Raw genomic sequence first — 13,872 nt, forward strand, 5'->3', positions numbered from 1 at the left:
TGCAATTAGATTTACAATATACATTTAAATTCTATGGGATTCTGTTCCGTCTGCACATTTTAAACTTTGACCTGAAGCATTATAATTGTCGAGACAAGTGTAATATGGACTGCCAAACAAATTCAAGAATGACATGCATTTGAGAAGAGGTTTGCAGAGGAAACTATATAACTTTAATAACTGCAGCGCAAATACAGTAATTTAAAGTGAGATTTTGATTAAATTGTGATCATTCTTGCAGCCTAAGTCGATGACATAGTGCATTTAAATGAATGGCTTGAAAAGTGACTGATTAGGATGCAAAGCTATTATATTAGGGTCTCTGTTGTATTCACACATAGAGAAACCTGGTCTCAAGCGGTTGCGGGGTGATAAGCTCTTGCGAACAGAGAAAAGCTAAACACTTCTTATGTTATGTGCTACCTATAAATAGTAGCTGTAGCTCTCCTTTACAGGGAAAGCACAGGGCGGGGTCATTGTTGTCACGTCTAATGCTTAAAGATCTTGCACCTGTAACTGTTAACATGCAGTTGTTTCCACGTGAGCGGGAATTAACACAGTGTAGATATATATTAATTTTCCATCCGAAAACCAGCTCTTCAAGTTTCCAAATGAATTCAGCGTGAAGAGTATTTTTAGTCGGTGACAGCTCTGACAAACACGGCTTCATAAAACAAACCAAGGAACTTTTCTCACGCTTGTCTTTTGAACAAACGCACTTTTGTCTGAAATGAGCAGCAGATGGAGTTGTCAAAAATGGTTCGGCTTCACTAGATAGATGTGCAATTAGAGGAGGAAACTGTGAAATGCACATCCTGTTTCCAGTGCGACACTTTTGTTTTCAGGTGAATTCAGAAAATAATTCAAACGGTATGAAAGCTAACGCTGCACGCATATTCAGTGGTTTAGTTGACTTTGTCCATAGCTAACATGAACCGCTAAATGTTTGCAGATTCTATGTTTGAAAGGTTAAATAATTATGTTTCTGAATTCTGAAAAGTTATTGCTATTCAAATTGTAATTGGCCTCCATACACTTTTACCAGTCACAAAAATATGTTTAGTTGCAATATGCCTACAGTTTCATATCACTTTATATCACAATGTGGTTATTACTCGGTAGTGGAGTAAATTTTGTATAGATCACTATATATTAGAGATAGATACGGGCATATCGTTCATACAGTACCAGTATAATCTTGATTACAAGTGTTCCTCCATTCCACCTGACTAAAGGAGATTTTTTGAAAACCTTAGCTTCTCTCTTCTCAGAATGTAACTACCGATACTTCTTTCTTATGGGTTTGTTGTCAAACAGGGCTGTGCATGCCTACAAATCACTGCTACATATATTCTTTCTTATCATACATTTCTTCCGTCGAGTCATTGAGTTTATAGTATTTTTTTATTGTTTTTCATATTACCTAAATTTGGGAGGAGGGTCTATCATCAGATATCGGCACTAAAAGAGCTTATCGGCCATGATTTTCTCTGACGTCTAGATAGAATCGATATTTGCAAACCTGTATCGGTCGCTGTCCACTATGTATCATCAGCATAATGGAACTCGCTGCAGGAAGTTGTAGGGTCAATTCTCTGATCAGTCAATACACAAAGTCTGAGTGGACATGCAAGTGCTCAATCTCTGATCTCCCTATATTGAAGGAATATACTGTAGATCTGGTATCTGTCTGTGTATTTTTATTATACCAAGTCAACTCCAAGACAAATAAGAACTAATATCTATACATATATACTTAATGATGCAACAAAACCCATCTATTTACCTAATTATCAACCTTTTTGTAGAATGAACTGCATTACAGTCTCAAAATGCAGACAGATGCATACATAATTTACATTTCATTGGGCATTCAAATGACACGGTATTTTTAAAAGAATGCTGGAAATAGTAGAGCGAATGAAATGCTCGACTTAGTTATATAAAATGCTCTTCCAAGTCTGTCGTATTATGAGTCTACGGCTTTGTGTGTCTGGCTTTTATGGTGTGTGTCTTTTGTACGATATGACCCTCTGAGGAGTAGGAAGCTGCAGTTTAACACCCCAGCAGTCTGGATTGACAATGGCCCACATAAATAAGTCAGTTTATTTAGAAGCGCTCCATCTGTATCTTTCCATTAGTGCACATGATCATCAAATGGAAAACCTTGAAATCGGCTTTGGTCTATTAATGATGTTCTGGGGTTCTCTCTTGGGTGGGGAGAGCAGTTCAGAAATCAAAGACAAACAAAGTGTCAGAGTGATGTTGAGATGTTCAGCCCTCCCTCTCATAAATAGAGAGAGTTTTGATGTTTGACGCCATTCTGCTGCAGCTAACGAAGACAATAATGCCACTGTAGAAGCACAATCGACTAATAAATAAATACATTGTCTGTACTTTTCAAGCAGATTCAGTTGGGAAAATTCTTGTATTCCTGTTTGTGGCTGGACTGAATATACTGTTTCTGAATACACTAATGTCCAAGAATGTGTTTGGACGGTAAACTATCGTACGACTTGATTTATCTGTTTTATAGGTTCACTATGTATATGCAGGCCTAACTTTTTCAATTTTTCTGTGAGCTGACGAAGTTATGTAGTGCACAGTTTTTTATAATCATATTAGTGTCACGACACAGCAACTCAACTCTCGATACCGATTTCTATACCATAATGATAATGACAGACTTTTTCAACTCAATATAATAGCGCTTTCTTGATGTTTCCATGTTGTCTTTCGTAAGAGCTGATAAAGCTCAAGATCATCCTAAAACTGTTCAATTAATGTCAAATTTATCTCAAACGAGTATTACATTTTGATACTAGTTGTTATAGAATGAATTGAAGTTGCCTGTTTTTCTCTGTCACTAGTTTTAGTATCGATTGGTATCTGATTTTTGATATTTTTGACAACCCTAATTCATATGTACATTGTAAAAATCGCTTTTACTTTATCGATCAATACACGTGATTCAATAGAGATTTGCTTACAGCGTAGCTAATGCATCCTGTAGGTTTTTATCATAAACAGTGCTTCCTCCTAATAGGCTCCACTGCTGCAGTTACCGGTCCTATATGGCCTCTATGTGCGCGGCTATGCAACTGAATAGGTTCCAAATGTCAATGGATTATGCATCTTCTTCAGCAGTTATTTTTCTGCTCTTTCATCCATGATTGTGCATGGAGACTCTGCCTAACTCTCTTCCCCTCTCTTCTCTCCACAGCTTTCAAGAAAGAAGACAGCGGCTTTGATGAGGTAAGCCCCAAACACACGCGTTTCGAGGCGTTTGTGACTCGGCTGGCCCAGATTCAAGTGTTTTCCTCTGAAATCCACTTGCGAGATGGATGTTACAGAGTTATATTTTGTTGGATGTGTAAATGCAAGCCTCTGTGTCATCTGGGTAATGCATTCAGATGCTGTTTCATCTGAGGCACTGGCCCTGGGGTCAGTCTGCTCTGACATGTGGGTCTATGGGTGAAGGAATGAGCAGTGTGGTTTGGGCACTTCTGGTGGTTTTCAGGAGCAGATGGATTTGTTGAAGTAACAATTACGGTATACAAGATTCAATTACAATCTGCTTTTTAGTTGGTTGTTTATTATTGATGAAAGATAGTGTTCCAGCATTACGGGTATACAGAGTTGTCAAAAGTGTTGATACCCTGCCGCTAATTGATATTGGAACTAGATACGTATTTGAACAAGTAACACATAACAGTACATAACTGCACCTTTCCTGAGTAGATTGAGAAAGGTCTGGATTTATCAGGTTAGAACTGGTAATATATTTAAAAAAAATACTTTTCTGTGTTGAAAATGTTTTAGTGGTAGGTGAAACCAGAAACCGTTGAAGAAACCTACACAGACAGACACAGGGAGAAGATGCAACACAGAAACGCCCCATGTCGCCTGGAGTCAAACCCAGCACCTTCTTGCTCCTGGCTAAAAGCTACTACTGTAGATATTGTGAACTGTTGAATGTAACAGGAACATGCTGCTAATCAGTTTTTTCCCCTAAATCAGGCCTGATTTTTTTAATCTTTTCCTGTTTAAAAAAATTATGCTATATATTATTCCTGATGGAAATTTCAATCAAAGCAGCAGCCCGGCAGCCCACCTGTGACAGTGACGCGTGTTCATACAAGGTCAAACTAATGAATAAATTAAGTTTAAGCGCTAACTGTTGCACCACCCAATAATTATAATTGTGTTATCAAAACCTGGAGTATCAAGTCTTAGTATTTTTTTTGAATATATCATTTAGCATTGTGACACAACAGTAATGTCTAGTCCATGAACAACATTTATTTGGAAATACACTCCAATATCCTTAACTTACAAAGATTGCTGATATCATTGATCATAAACAATTATGCTGCAGTCATGATATAATACTTTGTAACACTTGGTCTTCTCATTTTGAATCATGTTGCATTTGTTGATACAGTCATTATCCTTCAGCGTAAGGGGAAGTTTTACCTAGTATACATAGTATACATAGTATACATAGTATACATAGCTTCAAGATCATACTGTACGTGGAGTATTCCTGGCATAGACATAAAAGTTGCCACAAGATAGACAGGCAGATGAAAAAAAACAATTCAACATCATTCAAAATTTTAAGATACAAGTTTCTAACCAATAAAAAAAAGTCTTGTGGCTGTCAAATATTTATGTCTTGATATCTCGTCTCTGGATGCTCGGTGCGGGACAGTTAAGTTTTAGTGGAAATCCTTGCCCTCCTTGTGTTGTTGTTTGATTGTCTCTAAAATGCGTTGTAATGCGTACGTGCCCTCATTGCATATTGATCCCTCTCACGGCGGCTGCCAGGATTCTGTTGTGGGCGTCAGTTTGATGATCGGGTCGATTGGTCTGAGGATACAGCCATGCAGAGTTGTATTGATGTGGAATCTTGCTTGGTTAGTCTATTCTGAGTTAAAACTACAGTGATGGAGTAATGTGCACATGTGGCTACATCCTGCTGGACTTTAATTGACTTTAATGCCAACTAATCAAAGAGTATGAGAGTGAATTATAGCACTTTTCAAGCAATATGTAAAAGGTAGCTTGATGGTAACTAATGCTGTGTGCAAGACATTGGTATTATCAATATAATACATGAAAAAAATATATATAATAAAAAAATAATACATTGATTTTGGGTTTCTAGTGTTTCAATAGTAATATCTTGACTTTGTATACCCCCGTTTGGAGAATACTTTAGAGTATTTTGTAGTATTGGCCTATCAGTTCTTTTTGCAGTCTTATTAAAGTCTTTATTATGGATGGTTTCCCTGATATTCCAATTTTGCTTATCTCTTAAATGATAATTACGTAATTCTATACATCTCCCACCGCTATTCAACACACCAACATATGCTTTTCTTTTTTAGGGCGGGTTGTAAAGTATTTTTTCACTTATTACTTTAGAAATACCAGGAGAGCGACACTAAAACAAAGCATATTGTGAAGTGCAGAAGTGCTGTTGAATGAGATGGTTAGGCCAAGGTCATGCCTACTGTGACTGTAACAAAACCCTTTGAGCTGTATTGTATTTCACTTACTTCAACTTTGTGGCTACATCACTGTTCTTCACACCCATTCAAAGCTTATGCCTCTCCGCACATATGCTTTCTAGGCTGGCAATGAACTACAATGTCCTGGCGGGCACAGCAGGGGTGGGTAATGTTGACCAAAAAAAAAACAATATATTTTTTTTTAATTACCCTGAGCTGAGTATTATACTTTTTTGTTTCAATTACAAATATATACTATGCCACGCTTTTCTCATTTGAATTTCGAATGACGGAGAAAAGTCAAATATTTTATCTTCAAACCATACTCCATGTTTAACAGAGCAATCTTTTGGAAGTCATGCTCCCATTTAATGTACTTAATTCTGAATAGGTCTGTCTGTGGAACCATTTCCTATGACCGGCTCCATCTGTTTTATGTCTTATATTGAAAAGTCCAAGTGCTCTTGTTGCGCTGCCTCAGCTGCTATTTGCGGTTGATGGAGCCAATCAGAAACGCTTGACTTTTCCAGCTCCGGTATTTTTCAGGGAGGTTATTATTGTTGTTGGCCAAGACACACATGGGATCAGCCATATCAGACGTCACGCATCGAAATGTTTGTTTGGGTAAGGGCATATATCGCGCTAGGTTTCATGCTTGGAGAATGGATTTGGGTGGAAAAACATCTAATACCAAGCCATTTTGAGAGGCCATGGGAATTAGCTTGGACAGTTTGCTATAAATGGGGCTTGCTGTTTGGGAAGAATGTAAAGAACCCAAAGAAGGGGAAAAAAGTTTGCTTCCTGTTTTGATGCATGACAAGGATTCAACAATTTCCAGCTGGAACGAACTGGTTTACGGAACAGCTGGCTTGTCATTGTGTATTTAAACTCGTTTCTCTTCGTCTCCACGATTGAAAGTTTGTTTACCACCTAAGTCTGTTACAATGGTTATCATAGATCATTGTAGCTATGTCTGTTCAAACCATTCACAGCTGCTGCACCGCTGAGCTCTGTATCTTTAACATATCCAGCCTTATATGGCGTGTGTTAATGGACACTTATCGAGCCATGTGTCAGAGAGTTATTTCACAGCATTTTTGCATTTAAAATATTTAATACAAGGTAGGCAATTAAACTGTGGGGATAATTATATTCTAAAAAAATGCATTAGCTCCAAATGGTTTCTTGACAATCAGTCAAACCTTGTCTAATAACCCAACTTGAAGATGCACTTATTTTGTTATATTATTATTTGTTATATACCGTATATACGCTATAATTAAAACTAATAAAATGACCCCAAAAGGAGGCAGAAGGGTACAAAAGTGCATTTCTGCCTTTTTGCGGTCTATTGTGTGCTACACTTTAACCTCAACCAAAACATTTATAGGCACATTTTAATACATTGCTGAAGCATTGTTAAAATAGTGTCTGTTTATTATGGAGATGCAAACAATAAAAGTTGATATATAAACAACACTAGAGGGTTCTATCTCCATGACGACAAGCAGGCGACACCACCAGGCCAAATAACAGATCAAATTTGTGGAGATCGGACCCCGCTCACAGTAAGAATGGATGTTTTTTTCAAGCAGGGAAAGCTTCTGTAATTGAATAAATGCAAGCTACACATGTTTAATGCAACATTGCGGAACATTCCAGGCAAAGCAATAATATGCTTACCAAGCATTTATTCAGAAAACACATATGATTCTAGAATAAAGCAGTTTGTATGCCATTAGGAATCAGTCATTGTCAATCGCAGGGTGACAATCACCACACACACATACAGTACGAGGTGGTGATGTTACTCTGTTGTTATTCAGTACAGTTGTAATATGTACTGCACTATTTCTATTCAAGTTTAAATTTGTCAATAGAAACGTAAAAGTGCCTCTGTGGTTGGACTAAAATGCAGTTAAGATTTATATATTTTACATTTTTCTAAAATTATAAAAAATGTCATCCCAGAATAGCTTTTTTTTAAGTTTATGATTTCACTTCCTGCACTTGATGACATCACACCAGGAAATTTCCCAGCAAACACTGGGCAAATTTTCTTTAATTTTTGTTGTTGAATGATGTATGTTTAGAAGGTAAAAACTGTTGTTTTTTTATGTGTAAATAATGCATAAACTTTGACTGGAATGAGTGTCCCTAGTGTGATGTCACTTCCTGTTATTTTCTACAGATTTTTCAACTTTTCTCCACAAACAGCTACACAATCGATGTAAAACTATAATTTATATTTACAACAGGTATAAATACATCAACTAAAGGCACTAAAAACCTGCACTTCAAGCATTTTTTGTATTCTTGTATCTATTATCATTGATGAAACAGCCATGTTCAGCATTTTAGATGCCCCACATTTTCAGAATTTGAATGTATTGAATTTCTATAGCTGCCCACGTCTCTTCTCCTTTCTAGTGTCTGCATTAAAGTTTAAAGGAAACTGATTGTGAAACAACAAGACAGGCTTAATTTAAATCATGTGCTAAAAGTGCTGAGCTTTACAGAATAGTGCCTCTTTGTGTCTTTGTAACGTAATTAAAGCATTCTCTTTGGTAAGGTTTAGTGATTGATAGTAGAAAAAGCTTCAGTTGTAGTCATCTGGACTCAGTTTGAAAAAATAGACGTTTCGACTCTCATCCAAGAGTCATTGTCAATAACAGAATTTAGGTCGAGAACTCCGATATTAATACTGTTCTGTGGTAAGACCCGCCCATTGGGCGGAGCCTTCCTGAAGTAGAAAGAGTTGTTTGTTTCAACAGAAACTCCCCCCTTGTATCTACCGAGCTAGCCTATTCAGAATCTTAATGGGCTGTTAAAACCTCTTTGTCTTAGTGAGACCCTGGCTCAACCACCCTGAGTACCTGATTAGCATCTGAATGTCCTCTACCTTTCCAGGGGTTCAGTAACCCATTATAAATAACAGGAAGATTAAACCTTAGCCCTCCATTTCTGTTTAAAGAAGGTCTTTCTTTTTTAACAAAATAGCTTCCTTGACTCCTCTTTCAAACCATCTTCTCTCCCTGCTTAAAACCTTCACATCACCGTCTTCAAACGAGTGATTAGAGGCTTCAAGATGGAGATGCACGGCGCTCTGTGGTCCTGAACTTGTTTTTCTTCTGTGCTGATAAAGCCTCTTGTGTAGAGGCTGTTTCGTCTCACCTATGTACCGTTCTTTACAACTTTCTTCACTGCATTGGATCGAATAAACTACATTGCTCTGTTTTTGAGTCGGCAACTTGTCCTTTGGGTGAACCAGTTTTTTGTCTTAAAGTGTTTCCTGGTTTAAAATAAACAGGGACTTCGTGTTGTCTAAAAATTCTCTGCAGTTTTTCCGAGAGGCCAGACACATAAGGGATAGAGACACCCTTCCTTCTCTGTTCAGTTTCCCTTTTGTCCTGCTTCTTGGTTCTCTTCACTCTGTTGAGAGCCCAAGCGGGGTAACCACAGGCTGAGAGGGCATTACGGACATGTTTTTCCTCTTTCTTCTTGCCCTCTGAGCTGGTGGGCACACCTTGAGCTCTGTGTTGTAAGGTTCTGATCACCCCCAGCTTGTGCTGTAGTGGGTGGTTGGAACCAAAGAGCCGCTTGGGCTCTCAACAGAGTGAAGAGAACCAAGAAGCAGGACAAAAGGGAAACTGAACAGAGAAGGAAGGGTGTCTCTATCCCTTATGTGTCTGGCCTCTCGGAAAAACTGCAGAGAATTTTTAGACAACACGAAGTCCCTGTTTATTTTAAACCTGGAAACACTTTAAGACAAAAACTGGTTCACCCAAAGGACAAGTTGCCGACTCAAAAACAGAGCAATGTAGTTTATTCGATCCAATGCAGTGAAGAAAGTTGTAAAGAACGTTACATAGGTGAGACGAAACAGCCTCTACACAAGAGGCTTTATCAGCACAGAAGAAATACAAGTTCAGGACCTCAGAGTGCCGTGCATCTCCACCTTGAAGCCTCTAATCACTCGTTTGAAGACGGTGATGTGAAGGTTTTAAGCAGGGAGAAAAGATGGTTTGAAAGAGGAGTCAAGGAAGCTATTTTTGTTAAAAAAGAAAGACCTTCTTTAAACAGAAATGGAGGGCTAAGGTTTAATCTTCCTGTTATTTATAATGGGTTACTGAACCCCTGGAAAGGTAGAGGACATTCAGATGCTAATCAGGTACTCAGGGTGGTTGAGCCAGGGTCTCACAAAGACAAAGAGGTTTCTAATAGCCCATTAAGATTCTGAATAGGCTAGCTCGGTAGATACAAGGGGGGAGTTTCTGTTGAAACAAACAACTCTTTCTACTTCAGGAAGGCTCCTCCCAATGGGCGGGTCTTACCACAGAACAGTATTAATTCTCGGAGTTCTCGACCTAAATTCTTTTATTGACAATGACTCTTGGATGAGAGTCGAAACGTCTATTTTTTCAAACTGAGTCCAGATGACTACAACTGAAGCTTTTTCTACTATGGAACACGCCTGGACGAATGAGGGATTACACCGACATATTTAGTGATTGATATACAATGCAGCAATTATTTAAACAATTTTGTCTTTGTCACACTCTGAGATCATAATCTATTCTCAGTCCTATTGGAATCTAGCAGCTTTTCAGAGTTTGGAGTCAAAAAATAATGTGAAGAATGTGTCCTTTTAATTACTGGAAACCCTCAGAGAATCCATTAAAAAGTAAACATTGCCATTAGTCTTGGGGAGAATCAATCATTTATGGTCTGTTAAAGTTTAAGCAGCAGGCTTCTTCAACTTTCTCATTTGGAAGTACAAGTTTAATTCTGTTTAATAACCGTTTAACACAAAAGTGCATACGGGCTGTTGGCCATGCACTTTCAATTCAAGTGAATCCAAATCCACGTTTTTTATATGGCACATTTAATAAAAAGAGACAGTTTCCAAAGTGCACAGCCCAAAAAATGCCCCAAAACAATAAAACCAGTTAAATGAAATCAAAACACACTTGAAATGTTTGAGATTTGATTGTTCTTTTGAGAAGTTGCAACTGATGAGTTTTTCTTCAGAGAACGGATCGAGGTGCACCCATGGTAACAGGTATTTTCTTTACATGCCCAAATTGCAATAATATTTCAGCTAATCTAAGCTTTAACACGTAGTACGACATCTTCATCCACCTTGAGAATCTACTGTGAGTCTATTGTTGTTAATTGCATCCACTGTGCCTTGCATCTAAATGAATGATAACACCGTGATATGAGTTGCCATGGTTTCGGAGGGGTAATCCCTGTTGGGTTTCCCCTGTGTGTCTGTGAATGACAGCTTCCATTACATCTCATAAATGGACCATTAAGTTTGATGAATTCAGAAATGCTATTAACATCCAGATGTCACTTTTCGTTTGAGCTGATGCTATGGCAGATACACCAGATTTAGTTGAAGCTCTGTGAAAATCCTTATGAAGTAGAAGATACAGCATTGGGTGAATGTAATTGTCCAATGCATTGAGAGCCAAACAACAGATTGTCAATACATTATTTCTATGCTTGAATCAAATTACACATGGGTATTTGGATGTTTATGGAATTCTAATGAACAAGGCGTGTCAGTAATGTTCTGTGAAATGGCATAGAATTACACTTGATTTAAAGTCTGCTATAGCTTGTTATTAGTCTCATGGTTGTAAATCCAAAGCAAAACCTACATTTTTTTAAAGAAATTGAGTAAAATAGCAGATGAACAGACCTAGGATCATTCTGAATATGTTCAAGAAGTGGCTTTTGGGTTTGGATTTCAAATTTATATAAAACAATACATAAACTTGAACCATTTTATATTGTATCAATGCATATTATCTATTATCACCAAACATCTTATCCTGGGTCCTATGTCTTATATAAGTAGCATAGTGACTAAACTTGTGATATACACCCCTGTTTTAAGATATTATGAAGTATATTTGAATAAGTTTTACTATCCGTTCTCTTGTGTCGGTTCTACAACAGCGTCCCCTTCTGTCGACCGCGGCATCACTCAGATCACCAGCCCTGATGAGTGAGTGAGTGAGATGAGGTGGTTGATCCTACATCCTGGTGGTCCTCTTGATTAGGTGCCCCCTACTCTACTGATAACAGTTTGTGGCCGGCGGCTCGATCTCTTCACCTTGACACAGACAGTCGCCTTTCCCTGTCGCACTATCTATACATCTCTTAACTCTTTCCTTTCTGGAAAAACAGGGGTCATTTGTGATCATTGTAAGAGATGAGACAAGCCCATCCGAACAGGAGGACGAGAAAAAGAGCAATAGATGGGAAAAGAATGGCACCGGGATTAGAAATGGCTCTGCGACAGAATAAGGTCCTTCTGGGTTAATCCCTTGTCAATAATGACTTTTAACACCAATGCTGCACCATTTGCTACTCAAGCCTTTTTACCCCAGACACACACTTGGTATTTAAAAGGCGATGACCGTGACACATAACAAGGTTGTGTGAATATAAGTATATCGGATGAACAGGAGAAAAATAATAGCATTAATACATTGTTTAAATTGAGAGGTTGTAAAGTTTTTAGTGACTTTAGAATCTGACGAGAATCCAAAAAAGTCAATAAGATAAAATCATTGTGTTGATTTGATGTAATGTGCTGATTTAGTCATTTAGATTCTTTATTATTGCAAGTTAAGGATACTTCAAACACATAATGTGCAAGTAGGAATCATGGGATTTTTCTTTTCCAGTGCCTAGGATTGGAAAATGTATCCAGAATTATGTTTTACCAAATAACTATGGATTTGCTTTTATTGGTACTTTAGGCAATTTAAAATGTTAAATTCAAAATTCCAATATGATCAGTCTATTTTAAATATACTTTATTCAAAAGAAGATTCCATGTTCCTCTGAGGAATTAGTTTCACTTGTAACTAACTTTATTACTACAATATTATTGAAATATACAAACCCACAAGATTTTGAAATGCAGATTTTAAATCTAGTTCTGAGCACTACGTTTGACAAGTGCGAGCTAGAGTCAATGCCTTCTGTCTGTGAGTCTGTGCTCCTCTGATAATTAGCCTATGTATGAATAAAACTACGTCAGTCAGATATCCCGACACCTGTCGCCCACATTAAGTCTTTCAAAACGGGATCTCGCTCTGTCTAATTCTTGTGTAAACACTGCTTGACAAACGCTATCTGGAAAGTATATCTTTGGACAGTGAGGCAGGAAGTTTGAGACCCATGTGTGTACAGTTGTTTGACCTTGTTATTTAGAGCCGACTGGGGCTTTCCAGTCGGCCCTTCTCCTCCACAGGGATAACGGTGTACAGAACATGCCGACAATCAGTGTAAGCCACTGTCAGACTAGTCTCAATCTGGACATTATTTTGTCATTTGCAGTATTAGCTTGAAGATTTGACGCTTTCATATTTGATATTTTTGGAGTCATATGGAACTTTAATATAGCCTACACTGACTGACTGAACCTAAATGACCACCATTCCTCATCCCTTGATTACATTGTTGTAGACTTTGAATGCCTGCAGTGTTCAAACCTAGTCATCATCAGCAGCCATTGAAAGTTTCCCATCATGCATCTCTTCCTGAACACCCTTTTCAACAGCATCCTTTCTTTGCATTATCTCGATAAAGATATTCAGATGATATTTTAACAAATGCATCAGAAATGGGCTAAAATGTGCCTAAAAATGTCTTTGTTGATGTTCAAGTATCACAAATATGTAAATGGACTGTACAATTTATCTAAAAGGGGCTGGAACATCCCTTTATACCATTGTTTGGGAGGTTACACTATGTTTCTCTCTATTTTTAAGGTATTATTTAGTAGTTTAAAGTAGAGATTGTAAACTAGATATTTTTGCATACCTCCAAAACAATTGTGATAGTAATGTTTTTGTTTTTCCTTTCCACAAGAGTAATGTCACCAGGGCCCGGACTACATATCTTTGTATAGTACAGGAAAGTCTCCTTTTGGACGACCAGGCAAATCTGCTTTTTTCTTTTTTTAAACATCCCCAGCCTACCAGTACTATATATCTTTTAATTGGGTTGTCACAATACACAGTTGTATATTGGGCTGTATTTTTAGAAATGTAGACTTTGTGCCTATTTATTCTATGTACTCCTTAAGCTCGTTCATATTGTGAGGGAAAGATATTAAGTAGCATATTGTATTTTCCTCTGCGAGTTGCCTGGCAGTACAAGAGACTTCTTGTCACAATTTTTCATATATAAGCCTCTTAACACATCATTCACCGGTTTTACAATCATAGAAAACAGACTTCAAAGTGCTGAGACCGACAGGCTCCACATGGACATGCAAAAACATCTGTGCCAGACGTTGATACAGACACTTTTAATATCTCACTTTACT

At 37.7% G+C, this 13,872-nt stretch overlaps 1 protein-coding gene across 1 annotated transcript in view; it reads left to right on the plus strand.

Moving 5' to 3' along the window:
• Window positions 1–13,872, plus strand: part of cdk14 (cyclin dependent kinase 14) — a 245,850-nt gene that overhangs the window by 16,665 nt on the left and 215,313 nt on the right. The window contains exon 2 of the mRNA XM_072460366.1: window positions 3,224–3,255. Within this exon, the coding sequence (XP_072316467.1) occupies window positions 3,224–3,255 (32 nt within the window). The remainder of the gene's footprint in view (window positions 1–3,223; window positions 3,256–13,872) is intronic.

This window comes from Eucyclogobius newberryi, unplaced genomic scaffold, assembly GCF_026437365.1.
Source record: "Eucyclogobius newberryi isolate DKJ021-1_F unplaced genomic scaffold, fEucNew1.0.hap1 SCAF_3, whole genome shotgun sequence".
Classification (NCBI taxonomy): Eukaryota; Metazoa; Chordata; class Actinopteri; order Gobiiformes; family Gobiidae; genus Eucyclogobius; species Eucyclogobius newberryi.